The sequence below is a fragment of the Gadus chalcogrammus genome, chromosome 17, assembly GCF_026213295.1.
Source record: "Gadus chalcogrammus isolate NIFS_2021 chromosome 17, NIFS_Gcha_1.0, whole genome shotgun sequence".
Lineage (NCBI taxonomy): Eukaryota > Metazoa > Chordata > Actinopteri > Gadiformes > Gadidae > Gadus > Gadus chalcogrammus.
Window position 1 is genome coordinate 15,121,056 of NC_079428.1, and position 17,233 is coordinate 15,138,288.

At 42.6% G+C, this 17,233-nt stretch overlaps 1 protein-coding gene across 2 annotated transcripts in view; it reads right to left on the reverse strand.

Annotated features, from left to right (window-relative positions):
* Positions 1 to 17,233, reverse strand: part of clasp1a (cytoplasmic linker associated protein 1a) — a 137,914-nt gene that overhangs the window by 108,192 nt on the left and 12,489 nt on the right. For both annotated transcript variants that reach the window (XM_056576028.1, XM_056576027.1), the window contains 4 exons: positions 16,962 to 17,107; positions 6,642 to 6,777; positions 4,629 to 4,699; positions 4,445 to 4,504 (listed from right to left, as the gene is read on the reverse strand). In XM_056576028.1, the coding sequence (XP_056432003.1) occupies positions 4,445 to 4,504; positions 4,629 to 4,699; positions 6,642 to 6,777; positions 16,962 to 17,107 (413 nt within the window). The remainder of the gene's footprint in view (positions 1 to 4,444; positions 4,505 to 4,628; positions 4,700 to 6,641; positions 6,778 to 16,961; positions 17,108 to 17,233) is intronic.

The window sequence follows — 17,233 nt, forward strand, 5'->3', positions numbered from 1 at the left end:
GTGGCGTTGGGTGAACCGGACGAGGAAGATCCGTTTCGGGACGGCCTCCCGGATTACGTTGCTGGTTTGGAATCACGCCGAAGAGTGATCGCGGCTTTTTTTTAACCTTCCCATGTCACTAAACATCCCCGTCAACGTGACCAATCACCACCATATCCCAGCGTTTTGCCTGCTCCTTTTGCCTTTTAATTTCTTTCATTCATTATTTTATTTTATTTTTCTTTCATTTCTTTTATTCATTATTTTGTTTAATTTTACATTTTTGGGGTTATTTTAGGCTATGTTTTATGAGTAGCCTATGTCACAGTCTGCACAAATCCCCCCACTTTCTCTCACACATTTTGAGTGCCCTGCCTGCGCAAACATTTTCTTGACTGTTCCGTTTTATTTTGGCCATTTTAACATCTTTATTAATAAATAAATTAATAATCTTTATTAATCCCCAAACTAAGAACATAAAGGCGGAATGCGTTTTAATAAAAAACGGAATGCCAAACGGAATGTCCGATGGTGACGACACTGAGGCTATAGTAGGCTGACGATGCTCTTAGCGTCCTACGAGTACCTACGAGTACCCCTGGAGTACTCGTTAGTTACGAGCGTTTTCACGACGTTCGTTACCAACGATGCTTTCGGGAAACGCGGTGAAAACTCTACGATGCCCTTTCGACGCACTTCACGATCCACTTAGGCTAACGACGCTTTCGGGAAACGAGGCCCTGCACGAGAGTTCAATGCTGTTACGTCTTTCTGACCAATCGCAATTCAAGGCCCACCTGGGCTGTACCACTTCGGGAGGGGCCGCTCATTTACTCCCCTCTAAACAAAATCGACTTGGTTGCGACGTTGCGTCTGTTGAGTGAGTGAGAGGTTGCGGGGGCACAGTTCCATGTCAACAACGGAGACGAAAAAAGTGCAGATCGCAAGCATGTCACATTACAAGACCTCATCTCGTCGCCCACTTTTCAAAATCGTGTACCACTCAAATTTGTCTTTGACGAACGATTCGGGGCAAAATCTGGCTGAAATCGTGTAGTCAGAACCAGCCATAAGCAAGCAGCAGCAGCGCCATTGTGCAAATTCCCTACTAGGCCAAACGAGACTCGTAATGGTAGGTAAAAACAATACTTTATTAAAGCATGCAATTGCGATGTAGAAAAAAATTAAAAGAAAACAAAGTGGTTGCATGATATTGAAGCCTACAGCGATCGTTAGTTAACTTGTATGGCGGTGCTCATTTGTTTACCCATGGGCCATGGCAACGCGATTGCTACCTGCTGTAGTACTCTCATTGGCTGAATCGTTGAGAACATTTTAGACTCAATCAATATAAGGTCCCGGGGAGACGGAGCTCTGTTCGTTTGTATAGTAACAATATTAGGCCAAAACATTACTAAGAAACGAAATAGTTCATCAATACAGGCAACATTTATTTATTTTTTTCTACGAAAAGTGGGGTGGTCATTGGCCCCGCGGCCTCATAGGTCCCGGAACCTATGCGTGAGGCCACCACGGATTTTGAGTTAAGCACCCGTGGTCGACTCGTTTATTGAAACGGGGATCTGTGTGTGTGCCACGGAATATGAGTGTCATCAACTTGCATTGGAGCAAAATCCGTGGCCATATCACGGGAAATTGGCGTGTTTCCGTGAGGATTCCATGGATTTTGAGTTAAGCGTCCGTGATCATTTCAAGGATTCCTGTGGGACAAGGTTGACAGCAAAAACATATTTTCCTGACACAGACATCGTTTACAAGCCCATAACTTTAAGGATTTATGAGTATAGTAGAAAACATTGTTTTACCGCGAGTGAGTGTGAAAAAGAATGAATGAATGCGGGCGCACGTGTGTGTATGTGTAAAATAATTAATGAATGTGGGTGCGCTTGTGTACATCCATCTGTTTAAACACACACAAACTAAACACGTAACGCAAAATACAGACCATGGCAATGTATATTAACGGGGGGACACATGCATATTAGGAGCACAAGTCGATAACGGTAATGCATGCAATACTGGTAAGAAACGATGTTTGTTAATGTACTGCATCTATCATTAAATAGAACAACAGTTACCGCATATCATATGTGTGTTATATAAAGTTTTATTTGCCGAAATGTATTTGAGGACTCCAGGGGAGAGTATTTCTGAAGTTGTGGAAGAAAACGCTTCAATGTGTGAATTAGGCCATATTATTTGGCCATAAACTGAGCCATTTGAAGTTTAAAATTCATGTGGTCATGCATCAGTCTCATCGGAGACTACAAACTTGCTGTCAAAATATCAACTCGTCAGATTCAAATGCGCTAATGGCTCTTAAAGGGGATGGGAGATGGCACTCTCATTGGTTTATTGCACGTTACGCCCAAACCACACCTACGGGTAATTAGGCTACTTCAGGGCAACCAGTGTTTCCCACACATCGACGAGACTATGGCGCCCCGCCATAGTCTAATTTCGGCCGCCATAGTCTCTGCGTGCACATGAATAATAATTATTATTATAATTTTTTTTTTTTTTTTTTTTTTTGCTCAGACGAAGTTTGAAGACATACCACCCACCCCCCCGGTCAACAATCGCTCCATACGCCACGCCCCCCCCCCCCCCCCCCCCCCCCGGTCAACAATCGCTCCATACCCCCCACCCCCCCCATAGTCTCCAAAATTTCTGTGGGAAACACTGGGGCAACCCTTTTTAGATTTGCATCGGGCGCAAAAGACATTTATCCACCGGTAAAATAGCAACATCGCCATAAATCCCCCCACAAAGCTACTTGTGTTTGGCGCTTCTCACTTGCGTTTCAGACTGTTAAAATAGGGCCCATAGTTAATTTATTAAATCAGTTCCTGTAACTATAGGCGCAGATGCCTGTTTATACCATCTAGCCCAGGGGTCGGCAACCCTAGGCATGCGTGCCACCACTGGCACGGGGCAACATAATCATTGGCACACTTAAAAAAAATTATATATATATACAGTATATCAATATAAAATTAGGCTACTTCAGGGCCTAATTACAGTGCAAAAAATCTAAAAAAAAAATTCACTTTATTCTGTTTTGGGCATTTCCTCCCAGTGCGAATATGTTTAAATTAGTTACAGAAAGCAGTGTTCTGAAATGAGATCAATTAATAGTTTTTAAACCTATGTTGTGAGTAATAGAGAAGTAAATATTTAAAATATTGTTGCAATTGCCCTTTATGCATCGCCTTCACATGGTATTGCAAAGCTGTACATGTCTTAAAGATATTGATGTGGATGGTTCCAACATTCTCATATATTCAATTTTTTTACATTTCTCACAGTCTAAATATGTTTTTGAATGAGTTTCTGAAAATGGTGATTTAAGATTGAACATATGTAATTATAATTTGTAAACCCTTGTTGCAAATATAACAACCAAATATTTAAAATGTTGATGTATGATTATGGACTATATGGAAAGAGAACATTTCCAGCTGTCATAATTCAGCTTAATTTTTAATAGATTGTTGCTTAAGGCACACGCATTAACGAGAAAATGTCAAACTGGCACTGCATGTTGAATAGGTTGCTGACCCCTGATCTAGCCTCAACTGAGGTTCTTTTTTATGTGGGCATGACGGTGGGTATAAGCAATGTAATTTCCATTGTCATGGATGTAATAAACATGACTTTGACTTTGTAGGAAATGTTAATTACCTTATATGTGAATGAGGAGTAGAAAATCGGTATTTAAAATAATAACCAATTTCACGTGTTGAGTGGGCGTGTTGATGAAGCTTCGGTCTGGTCTGCAGTCTTCATTTGCATGTCATTGAGTCAGTGACACCCTGATAATAATCAGCCTATTGCCTTTTGTTCGCTGAATGGCTAAAAAATATTGAAATCTTGGCACTGCTTTACATTCGTGGTTAACGGTAAAAGATAGGTCTTAGCATAACCCTTAATGTACACATCATACAATAAATTACAATACATTAGTTCACAGCTGCACGGGTACAGAAAATGTTTATTTATTTATTATTGTTTACAGTTAGCTGAACATTATAGGGTCCCGGCCTTCCACTCCCTGTTTTTTCAGTAAAACACAGCAATCAACTATATTTGCCCCAGTGTTTGTTATACTTGAAATTAAGCAAAAAATACACTCTCTTTCTCCGGTCAAACCAAAAGAAACTAGAGTGACAGTGGCTGCACTTGTCTCTTGCGAACTTAGACCCAACGTCATATCCCGTCCATTGCAATGCCGCCCCCTAAACCCCCCGTTGATTCTACTGCTGTCGGAACGACATCACACTATATAGTGATTCACCCTATAAAGCAACAAGTGTGAACAACCCTCCGGGTCGAACCTCCTGATATACAAATGCGGCGAAAAATGCATAGGACATGTGTGAAAACGGCTATAGATGGCCATCCATACATATGGTTTGTGGGAATGAGTATGTGTTCAGCTCACCTCTCCATTGTGTTGGTGGGCCACTCCAGCAACATGAGCTCCAGGAACTCATAACAGCGTCTGGTGGGGGAATAACACCAGAGGCTACATTTGAACTTTGCTCTCAACGGGCACGGCACTCAATCTACATCTCTAATGAGATGTACACCGACAGAAGGGTCAGGGGTCACTCGGCACAGCTTACCTTCGGACAGCCACAGATTTGGATGTGCAGTTACTGGTGATGATGAGGATGAGCCGTGCGTAGTGTGTGTGCTGGAAAAGGAAGAAGACATAACATGCGATCACTTCGCCAGTTCTCTCTCTCCATCGCTGGGATAGATCTTAAATGGTATAATACTCCCCTAGCATTATGGAATATGTTGGGGTCTACTAGAAGACTTCTAATGGTAGAAATCAATAATGGTTTAATAGTTATGGCATGTCATGATGATGAATGATATTTTGCACACTACAACAAAAAAGTACCTGGCAACGTGTACATACAGTTTCTTATCAGTTATCAATGATAGCAAGTACTTTTTATGATAGCAACACATGGACAAGATGATATAAAAAAAGCATCAAATTGTATTTTTTTCAAAGAACTTTGGGATGTGAGATTTTCTCTTTAAAATATGGGATCAGAACAGTCTCATTAGTAATGAATGCACAGAGAAGGATTCACAAATGTATTTTGTGATTTATATTAGTGCTGTCGAGCGATTAAATATTTAATTGCGATTAATCACATATTTTTTGCTATTCTAAATATCCCTTAATTTCGTGCTGCTAGCCTTTTAGTGAGTTCAGAGAGTGCTGAGAAGGACAGTAATAAAATATATTTGGTAAGATGGATATAAGGAGTGAGACCCGCAGTGAATTCAACCCGGTCCCCTTGACATCGGGTAGGTGCATGACAGTTGTAGGCTTACTGTAAAACTTCAATAGCCCAGGCTTTAATTTGTTTAAATCACTGAACTTTCGAGCAAAACTCTTGCTCAGCAAATATGGGAAATACTATAAGATTTATTATTTAAACCAGTATGAATATTCCTGACGTACGTAGGCCTATACACATTACCAGGCTATCGAATAACGCCCACACACACACACACATACGGTGGCGGAGTGGTAATCGGGAGAGTCTGGAGAATTCCCGGTGGGCCGTTAATGTTTCGGGGCTGTAGGGCTGATTACTGTGGGATAATAATATTGCGTTGATAAAAGTTCCTTGCAGCGCCGTCCGGCAGCCTGAGCTTTGCGCCCGCAACCTCTCACTCACTCAACAGCCGCAACACTCACAAACTGTCAACGTTGCAACCAGGTCGATTATGTCTGTTCGTGCGGCGTGCTTGTTATTTTGTGTCCGGTGTAGCTAGATCCGGTATGGTGTTGTAGATTTTCTAACATGACTAGTTGTTGCTAGACAGCAGGTGAAAAAACTCAGTTTGCCAAGCCAAAAGAGCGCTAAAAAAATGAACGCCGTTAAAATTGGTTTGCGTTCTTTTGGCGTTAAACATTTATATACAAATGGTAACACTTGAATTTACAAGACGCTTTTCATTTGTGAAATTGTTTGCATTTGTGTGTGAACTGGTGTGGATTTATATGTGGATTTTTGAGACTCCTGACGTGGCTTGATTCACAAATACATTTTCTTCAACAAGGAACTCTCTGTAGCCAATCAGATGCCTCCCTCGAATTCAGCCATCACATGACTGCAGTGTCTGGGTTCTTAGGTTGTCGGCAGTGTTGGTAATAACGCAGTTTAAAAGAACGGCGTTAGATAACGCCGTTATTTTTTCAGTAACGGGGTAATCTAACTAATTACTATTTCCGTCGTTATAACGCCGTTACCGTTACTGTACGAAAAATGCAGTGCGTTACTATGAATTGATGAATAAACTGAGTAATCCGAACGCACCGTACCGTGACATAAAAACCGAGGTAAGTACCGAATTGTGACTTTTGTGTACCATTACACCCCTAGTGTGTACCCCCAGGGTGAGAAAGACTAAACCCTGAGTGTGAACCCCCGGGGTGAGACAGACTGAACCCTGATGGTGTGTACCCCTGGGGTCAAACCGGGGGGTATACCCGGTTTGCACCTGGTGTACCCTCTCAGACTAAACCCTGAGAGTGTACCCCCGGGGTGAGACGGACTGAACCATGAGTGTGTCCCCGGGGTGTAACGGAGTGAACCATGAGGGTGTACCCTGAGGATGATGCGAATGGCGGCCACCCCGGACGTGGCCATGATCTTGGCGCTGTTGGGCACCAGGTTGAGTAGTGTGGGCATGATGCTCTCCGCACAGTGGTCAAACTTGTTGCCTAGCAACGTTGACAGGTACCTGGAGAGATGGGAAGCACACGGGAGTAAGTTAATTTAGGTTGTTTTTGTTAAACAATAGGAAAGACTTGTGTGTTAAAAGGATGCTAAAGAATGAGAGAAAATCGGTTTGTTATGGGAAATTAAGGAAAAGGAAGCAACGGTTGGTAAAGGAGGTTAAAAGAGGGGGGGGAAAGAGGAGACGCAAGTAGAGAGGAAGAGTAAAGAAAAAGAGAGAAATTATAACTGCATACATCCATCCATTCATTCATCCATGCATTGGCCGACTGAGAGGGAGAACTAATGCATCTGGGTTCTAGTTCATCATCCTCACAGCTCTGCTCATTAACTAAAGTCAATGGAGGCGAGAGTGGTCAAACTTGCTTAATGTATAATGTGTTCATGTATGTGTGGAACAGTACGAGTTGATACAAATTTGGAGCTAATTTCTAACTTGACTCCCAATCTCAACATCATAAATCTAAAATAGTGGCACTTTTAGAAGCCAACAAGCATGCTAACAGATAGAGCAATGTAAATAACACCCCAATTGAACCTTTAAACACCCACCCTACGTACACACATGCGTCCTCACATGTAAGGTGGGCTTTTTTTTTTCTTTTTTTTTTACTTTTTATTTTGGATTTTGAATTTTGGACAGAAAGAAATAAAGGAAAAAAAAGGAAAAACATACAACATACTCATGGGTGTAACAGTATAGGGTCACATTCTTCTCAATACATCGAAGTACAGTGTCATACTATTCCAGGCACAGTGCATACACAATCCATTTTTCCCAACGTTCAACACATTTCTCCAATTCCAATCTTAAAATATAAGTCAGTCTCTCCATACAGTAAACTTCTTTCACTATCCCCCTCCACTGGTGCAATGTTGGGGGGTCAGTTTGGAGCCATCTTCGGGTTATAGCCTTTCTACCACATGCCAAGAGAATCTTTAGCAGGTATTTGTATTTGTGAGGGATAAATTCTGGTATTTTACCTAGATACAAAGTAGTAAAAGAGTAGTCTAATTTAATTCCCATCATCTTACATATTTCATTAGTTACTTCCCTCCAATATGGTTGAATTCTTTGACAAGCCCAAAAGACATGAAAATGGTTGGCCATGATGGCTCCACATTGTCTCCAACAAAGCCCCGGACTCTGAGAGCCTGATTGCAAAGCCGTTATTTTAGGAGTGATAAAAAAAACTCACAACATTCTTCCAACCAAACTCTCTTAATGATCTTGAGTTTGCAGTGGTTGCTTGTGTCTCACATATCTCCATCCAAGACTCATCTGATATTTCTGTACCAGACTCCTTTTCCCATTTTTGTTTGATGTATAACGTAGAGTGATTTTTGGAGGTTTGTATACTTTCATATATTCGTGAGATCAGTTTTTTAATGTTGTTTTTTTCATAAGCTTCATGGAATATAGAGATCAGGTTATATCCTTTCCCCGTTTTGATTTGTGATATTTTATTAAAGTAGTCTCTAGCTTGTAGGTATCTAAAAAAATTGCATTTTTCCAATCCAAATGAGTCAGAAATTGCCTTATAACTCTGAAATTTACCGTTAGAAGTGAGTGAACAAAAGGATGTGATGCCTCTCCTAATCCACTGTTTAAAGCTCCCGTCCAGTCTCGCAGGTTCAAATTCTGGATCATATGCTACCCAATTCAAGACCCTGGCCTGTTTCTCTAGCTGCAATTTCCTCAACACCTTAAACCACAGTTTAACCGTGAATAGGGTCCATTGATTCAAGCTGTCATAATTCTTTTCTGCTTGGCTTTTGTTTCCTAATATTGATTGTATTGGAATATCTGTCTGTGTAATTTCCAAAGACTTCCATTTAGATTCATAATTTGGTGTACACCAGTATACTAAGGGTTTCAATTGTGCAGCATGATAATAGGCCTGTAAGCATGGTAGAGCTCTCCCTCCCCTCTCCTTCTTCAACTGCAGTGTCTTGAACTGTACCCTCGGTCTTTTACCGTTCCAAATAAACCTTGAAATCCACCCGTCCCATTCATCAAATTGTTTGGGTGGTATCTCCAGGGGTAAGGACTGGAAGAGATAAAGAAATCATGGCAACACATTCATTTTGATTATTTCTATTCTATTGCTCATATCCAGCGGGAGCATCGTCCATCTAGAGATGTCTGATTTTACCGCTTTGTTGATGGGGCCATAATTAATTTCAGAAAGCTTCGACATATCTTTTGGTAGATTTATTCCTAGATATTTTATTGTGGAAGAGTCCCATTTAAAGTTGTACTTCTTTTTTATATCTGGATGGGGAGTATAATTAAATGTAAGGGTTTGAGTTTTTTGAATATTTAGCTTGTATCCAGAGTATGAGTTGTAACTAAGTCTTTATTAGACACATCAATCTGGGGATGCTCGAGTCAGGGGTTGTGATAAAGAGCAGGACATCATCCGCAAACATACAAATTTTATGTTCCTCTCCTCTAATAGTTATCCCCTTTATCTCAGGGTCCTCTCTAATTGCTTGGGCCAAAGGTTCAATAAATAAGGCAAACAAGGTCGGACTCAGGGGACATCCCTGGCGTATCCCTCTTTCTAGGCGAATAGTTTGTGACAGGTGTCCATTTATCCTAATCATGGCTGTTGGAGAGGAGTATAACGATTTAATACATGTAATGAAGCAGTCCTTAAAGCCAAATCTTGCAAGTACCCTATACAAATATTCCCAACCTACTGAGTCGAAAGCCTTTTCGGCATCTAGACTAACCAACATTGCACCAATTTTGGTCGAAGTAACATGACTCATCACTTGTAATGTTCTCCTTAAATTATCCTGTGTCTGTCTATTTAGTACAAAGCCTGTTTGGTCCAAATCTATTAGCTCCGGGATAATAGCTTCCAGCCTTTTAGATAGGACTGAGGCAAATAGTTTATAGTCTACATTGAGTACTGATATTGGTCTATATGAGCTGCATTCCTTTTTATCTTTACCTTCTTTTGGGATGACAGAAATGACTGCTTCCTTCCATGACTGCGGGGCTTCTCCTGTTCTCAAGGTGTGGTTAAAGCAGTTAAGCAGCATAGGTGTTATTTGTGTTCTAAATGTTTTGTACCATTCAGACGAATATCCATCTGCACCAGGAGCTTTATTAGCTTTCAATCTTGAGATGGCTTTATTCAGTTCTTCTAGCTTTATCTCAGCCATAATTTCTTTATTCTGTTTTTCTCCTATGGATGGTAGGTCCAGCGAACTTAGAAACGTCTCTATTATTGTGGTATCGGCTCTGGTTGGTTGAGTATACAAGTCCTTATAATATAGTTCAAAAGAGCGTTGGATGTCTTCTAGATTACCGCTCATATTTTTTGTCATAGGGTTCCTAATTTTATATATTGTATTCTTTTCCTGTTGTTTTCGTATCCTCCAAGAAAGGAGTTTCATAGCCCTCGATCCTGTCTCATAGTACTTTTGTTTGGTAAATGTAAGTTGTTTTTCAATTTCCTCATCATATATACCATTTATATCTTGTTTGATTTTATTTATTTTAATTAATATTTGAGGATCTTTTTGTTCTGTATGTCTAATCTCTAGTGACTTAAGTTCCTCTTGTAATTGTAATTAAGTCTTTTCTGTTTTTCTTTTTCCGTGAGTCCGTAAGGGCAATTATTTTACCTCGAATTACAGCCTTTGCTGCATCCCACAAAGTATTAGGAGACACTTCTCCATTATCATTATACTGTAGGTATGTTTCAAATTCCTGCTGGATCTGTTTCTGTACTGCTTTGTCATTTAAAATGCTTGTGTTAAGCCTCCAAAGTGTATTTTTCCGTTGGCTGTTTAAATATAAGGTTAAATATACGCCTGAATGATCAGATACGTCTCTAATCCCTATCTCACAATCTCTGACCCTATGCCAGTCTGATTTATACATAAATAAGTAATCAATCCGCGAGTAAACAGAGTGACAAGGGGAGTAATATGTAAATTGTTTTTCTATGGGATGGGACTCTCTCCACACATCAATCAGGCCCAGTTGTGTAAGCATTCGCTGAACCAAGATGGCATTTGGGCTTTTCTTTTGGCGTTGGTTAGATGTATCTAATTTTGGTTGAAGTTGGATGTTAAAGTCACCACCAAGAATCAGGGTTCCCTGTGTTTCCTTTACCATCAATTCGAATATTTTCTTAAAAAAACATTTGTTACTCCCTGGGGGAGCATACACATTAAATAAAGTTACTGCTTCATTATCTAATTTGCCTTTTACTAAGACAAATCTCCCTTCATTATCTTTCACCTGAGAAATAAACTCAAAATGTACTGTATTGGGGATCAGCATGGCCACACCTCTCCTCCGGCCGGATTTATGAAATGAATAATAGGTATTTTGAAACCCAAGCTTTTTTAATTTTTCATGTTCAGAAGAAGAGAGATGTGTCTCCTGCCAATATATTATCTGCTGCTTTTCTCGCTTCATTTTTGCAATAATTTTACTCCTTTTTATCGGATTATGCAGCCCATTGACGTTGAGTGTGACTAATTTATACTCCTGACGATGCATATCTTTTTCCAAACTGTGTAAACTTGTGTGACATTACCCATGATAAGAACAACGAACAGTGAACAATGAACTAGAAAAACAGAAACCAAAGACTTCCAAGTCCGAAGTTCAAATAAAGCTTCAAAATGAGAGGAAATCCTCGCGTCCATCGAGGGCCTCTCTGTGTCAGAGATGGTACTCTGCACCGGTAACATTTAAAACAGCTCCCAAAAACCGGTAAAAAGTTCAAACCTGTCCAGCTCTGTGAGAAACGATAGTCAGTGTCTTAGTAGCTCACCCACAGACGCTTCACTCTGCAGCGTCAGATGTTCCCGGAGAGGCGCGCTGAAAGCTCCGTAGTTTCTCCCTGATCCGTCCGCGATCCACTGCCCGTCCGGATCGATTTGCACCCGCTTTCTCCCACGTTGATAATCTCCGTTGTTTCTCCACGGTCGGGTCTGGCTCTGTCACATTTTCCAGAGTGATTCCTCTCTTCTTCAGGTCCTTTGCAGCCTCCGCCGCGCTCTCGTAGATCCGGGTGCCGCTGTCAAAAAACACCTTCAATTTAGCTGGATGTGGCGTCTGGAAGCGGATACCCTTGGCTTTGAGCTCTCTCAGCATTCCCGCATATGCCTTTCTTCTTTTCAAGATCTCGGGAGGGTAATCTTGGTCGAAATAGATCCTTTTCCCCTCATATCGAACAACTTTTTTCTTCCATGCTGTGTGCAGCACCTGCTCTTTCACTCTGAACTCGAGGAAGCAAATCACCAGTGATCTTGGCGGAGCGCCTTGGGGAGGTTTTGGAGCCAATGCCCGGTGGCAGCGCTGTATGCCGAGGTCCATGTCCGCTACCGGCATGCCGACTTCTGATTTTATTAGCTTGGTCACAAACGCCGACAGATCGGGCCCCTCAGACTCTTCCGGTATTCCGTGTATACGGAGGTTGTTTCGGCGTGAGCGTGCTTCTAATTCGGTTAATTTAGCCTGCAAAGTGTCTTGGGTCTCTAATGCCTGGATGAGAGCCTCCCTCGCAGCTTCATCCCTGTCTTCGATATCAGAAGACAGGGATACGTTGTTCTGCCTCCGCAACTCTAACTACAGTAGCATTTAGCTCGCTAGTAGCTTCAAGTTTCTGGTTGATTTCTCCTTTAAACTCGTTCAGTTCCTTCTTCATGTCGTTGCGAAAAGAGCGTCGGAATTCACTCATTTCACTTTTTAGGTCTGACCTGAGTGCCCAAATCTCGTTGTAGATAGCCTGCATGTTCGGGTTAGCTACTTCTTTATCAGCGCCGCCATTGTCCTCATTGCCGTCTTCGTCTTCATATGTTTCGTCGGATGTCGCCGTTTTATCATGTTTTGAGCTTGGTTTAAGTTTAGTCTTTTTTTGCTTCTCCCCTTCCATGGTTAATATCAGTACGTTGTTTTTATCAGTAAGGTTTTTCTAAGGGGATTATATCACACCGGGTGGGAGCGAGATTTTCAAGCAGCCATTAGGTTCAGCGCCACCGGAAGTCCGTAAGGTGGGCTTTTAAAGGTTGGGTATGGAATTTGCTTTTTTGGCCATTTTTGCAAAATTACTTGAAATCCTTATCATAACCCGCTTACAGCCACTGAGTTAGAAGTACTGACATGAAAATTAAACAAGTCAATCATCTGTGGAACGGGCAGGGCTCGAAAAACTCCAGCCAATCATTTGGATTGCCACCTCGTTGCATTGGACAGTAAGTACGTCAATCAACGGTCGTACTGCACTCCCCCTCCCCCGCGCGCGACCCCTTCGTGCAGTACTCGTGACCCAGAGCTCGTGACCCAGAGCAAGCTCCTGTTTGTTGTTATCCTGCGGTAGCTACTGGAACTAGTTAATCCACATTTGGACCTAGCAGTAGAAGACAATTTCCATGGCAGACAAGACGCCACCATCCCCACCACCACCACCACCAGCAAAGAGAAGGAAAACTCTTTTTCAGAGAGTAATTGATAATAAAAACGCTGAAAGAGAAAAACTGATTTCAAGAATAATCCTAGGCGCTGCTTTCGAACGTTGACGGCCACTGAAGGACGAGAAGGGTCTAAAACCCGATGCTTGTGTGGCGGTTGACGTAGTTTCAAAGTTTATACCGTTTATACTCGGTAATACCGGTGTTGAGACGAGTGTATTACTCGTTGTGAAAATGTCCACACCGCAGCAACCCTAGTGAAAACCAGGACTTCCAATACAATTATATGAAACAAACATACATTTTCTAAAAATAGTAATGATTTATGATGACCGTTTAATGTTTATAACATCTGGTGCAACCATAGCAGAACGTATTCTCAGCAGGGGGTGCTGGAAAAAAAACCTCAGCCTGCACTAGACTCGCAACTCGTTACATTGATAAAAAAAAGATATAAAGCAGCGCAGCTCAATTACACCAGTGCATGCGCGCACAGTTGAAAATCGATCGTTGTGTTCACTTCCTTCACACCATGGTTCACATCCAGCTGCTCACAGAACTAGTTTAGCGCACCACCGCTACCCTCACACTTTTTCATATAACCTTTTTTCAGCACTAGGTCATATGAGCATTAAATAAATGCTGCGTCTCAAAATGCCTTGGACAGCAGCGAGGATGACTCGCTTTGCCACGGGCCGAAACAGTTCGGAGCGACCACAGCCAGAGCGAACACAGCGGGGCAGAGGAGTGTCAGGAATAGTCTTTGGTGTACACATCAGTACGGCCTATTTTCACTACTGTTTAGTGGCAATGCAGTGTTTTATTCTATGCCTTTTTATTTTCGTATATTATTTCAATTAATACAATTTATTTATTCATAAAAACAAGATCTGGTCTTCAAATCTTTTTTCCAAATATAGGTCGTCTTACATTGGGGTTTGTGTTTATATTCGGACCAATACGGTACAGCGGGCGCTCACATGACGTTAAGCATTTCCTGGTGCATAATGTGACGCTTCAGAACCTAAAATCCCGTTTCTCCCCGTTGACACGACAACACATAACCGGCGTTTTCAGAAATCTCCACTTTGGCCGGAGTTTTTAGAAATGATCGTTTTCTGTGATAAGACAGAGCCTCGGACAGGGGGTGTTGCAGCACCCCCAAAACCCCTATTTCCCGTGGTAATGGGTGCAACTTACAGCTGAATGTAGTGCCATGTTGTTAAACGAAAACCTACGCTAGCCTGGCTCGCTCTCGCGCATCTCTGTTCGCGCTCGTGCATTATTGCGCGTCCAGGTACTTGGAATGGGTGGAGTCAGAGTCAGCGTTGAATGAGAGGGGGTAGGACCATTTGAGTTGTGTGTTTTCAAAATCTGCTGGCGTTTCGCAAATCGCATACCCAACCTTTAAGGGTATGCCCTAATAAGTTTGATAAAACCGACACACACACACACGCACACACACAAGCAAAGGCACACACACACACACACACACACACGTATCACCCACCATGTCCTCATATGTTAAATGGCCTTTAAAATCCTCGCAAGTATACCCAATATACCCAACCCAGTATACCCAACACACACACACAAACACATACACGCAGAGGAACACACTCACACACTTGCATCACCCAAAAAGTCCTTGTATGTTAAAGGTCCCATGGCATGAAAATCACTTTATGAGGTTTTCTAACATTAATATGAGTTCCCCTAGCCTGCCTATGGTCCCCCAGTGGCTAAAACTTACATTCGGTGTAAAACGAGCACTAGGTATCCTGCTCGCCTTTGAAAAAATGGAAGCTCAAGTACGCTGATTTGGAATCTGGCCCCATATGTTGTCATAAGGGGCCAAGCTACCTCCCCTTTCTCTGTTTTGCCCGCCCATACACGTGTGTGTGTGTGTGTGTGTGTGTGTGTGTGTGTGTGTGTGTGTGTGTGTGTGTGTGTGTGTGTGTGTGTGTGTGTGTGTGTGTGTGTGTGTGTGTGTGTGTGTGTGTGTGTGTGTGTGTGAGAGAGAGAGATTACAGACAGTGCAACGCAAGTGTTTTGGACCCTATTCGTCGCTGTTTTTATGCCGAGGCTTTATTTTATCGAGCTGTCTTTATTTGTTAGTACTTCCGGTCGGACCGGAAGTGGCTATTCCGAAAGTGATTCTGCTGACTACTGAGTTACATTAACACTATAGAAATCACATCTTCCACCATCCTAGTCTTGCTAGCTGTATGATCGCAAGGTTTGTAAGTGCTACAGCTTGTTAGGTCCTTAGCTACGCTTCAGCAGCATTATTTTGGTTATTGGATCATCAATTGTACCATTTTATATGGCACCAGCTATGTTTTCCATAACTGTTCATTGCCTGTAGAGAGATACAACAAAGCTCCAACTCTTCGTGCACTTGATTTATATTTATGTTTGTGTTTCAGTTTCACTCTTTGAATTTGAGTAAACCTTCCTAATCGGCATCATGCTTCTTGGAGTTATTCATTATCAATTAGTTTAGCTGAACTGGATAGTGGGATTGCTGATCAGATCCACCCAGACCAATACAGCAAGTGTTGTACAGTTCTTTGTTATTTGGATTACCATTCTGCTGTTGGTGTCATGGCGCATAACACGTTGGTTCTCTGACGTCTCTCGTATTTCCACAACGAGACTGTAGTGGGGGTTATCTGTAGCCATCGTTGAGGCCCGCTGCCTGCCACCCGCTGCCGTGAGGCACCACCGCCGCGGAACACCACCGCCCGGCAGCGGGCAGCAAGTGGTTCAGTCTACTTCAGATTGATGTGGAAGTGGAAGAACCAGAGACGTCGGAAAACCCGACGCAGTCGTTTGTGATTCATAATATCGTCTGGAGGCGCACAAAGCTTTTGGCCGTGATAATGTATTATATGATATGTAGGCCATGTTAGGCTATATGATATTATTTAGATATAGAGCTCCAGGACGATAACGCAAGTGTTGTAGGCCTACTATTCTTTATTTGGATAACCGTTCTGCTGTTGGTGTTATGGCGCATAACACATCAGACTCTCGTCTCGTATTTCCACAACGACACTTGTAGTGGGGGCTACTCAGCCATGGTTGAAAAGGTATTGGGGGAAAGGAACTTTGGCTTTGACTCCCTGAAGTACATGAACCAAGACATGGAGGAGAAAGGGATTGTTGACGGTGAGCCCCGCTGTCCGGTGCCGAGGGACCACCTCCTCGGTGTTGCCCGCTGCCCGCTGCAGGAGGCGGTGGTGCCTAAGTGCTTTGAGATCCATAATATCTTCTGGAGGCGCACACAGCTTTTGGCCGTGATAATATATATGATATAGATATCTATGTATAATATGATATTATTTAGACAAAGAGCTCCAGGACTCCCGAATATTTGCAGACCACGGCTAAAGGATACATCCACTGTAAACAGTGCATCGTTCCGTGGCCGCAAGCTGCTCAGGGCCACACCCCCACCATCCCCCTTGACCCGCCTCTCTCCTCCTCATTTGCATTAAAGCTACAGACACCGAAAAGGCGAGTTTGGGGAAAGCTCAATGTGCGACTGGCTCGTAGTGACTGTAATTCTGCACCATGGCTGAATTTTGGGAACGTCTTGAAATACTGTGTTAGGGGCCCACTAATATCTATATTAAAGCACCTATAAAGTAGCATGCCATGGAACCTTTAAATGGGCTCTTCAAGTCCTCAACCAAAAAGCACACACAAAAACACCCAGACAGGGCGAGCAGGCCTTACCCCAGAGTGATACAGGCCTCTCGGACCACCTGGGAGCGCAGGTCTTTGGCAGACAGCTTCAGAGGGGCTTCCATGAGACGCAGCTGCTGGGGGAAGCCCTCGTACTCCGCCGCCCCGCCCATCATGAGGGAGCGCACCTTCTTAACCTTCAGTAGGAGGCAAGGAGAGATACACCACTTTATGGTCTAGACAGTAGCTTATTGAAGAGTGTAAGGTCGGGCAATGTGGGGGAGCACTGTTTAGAAAAGAGCTCCTTGTGTGCGTGTGGGTCT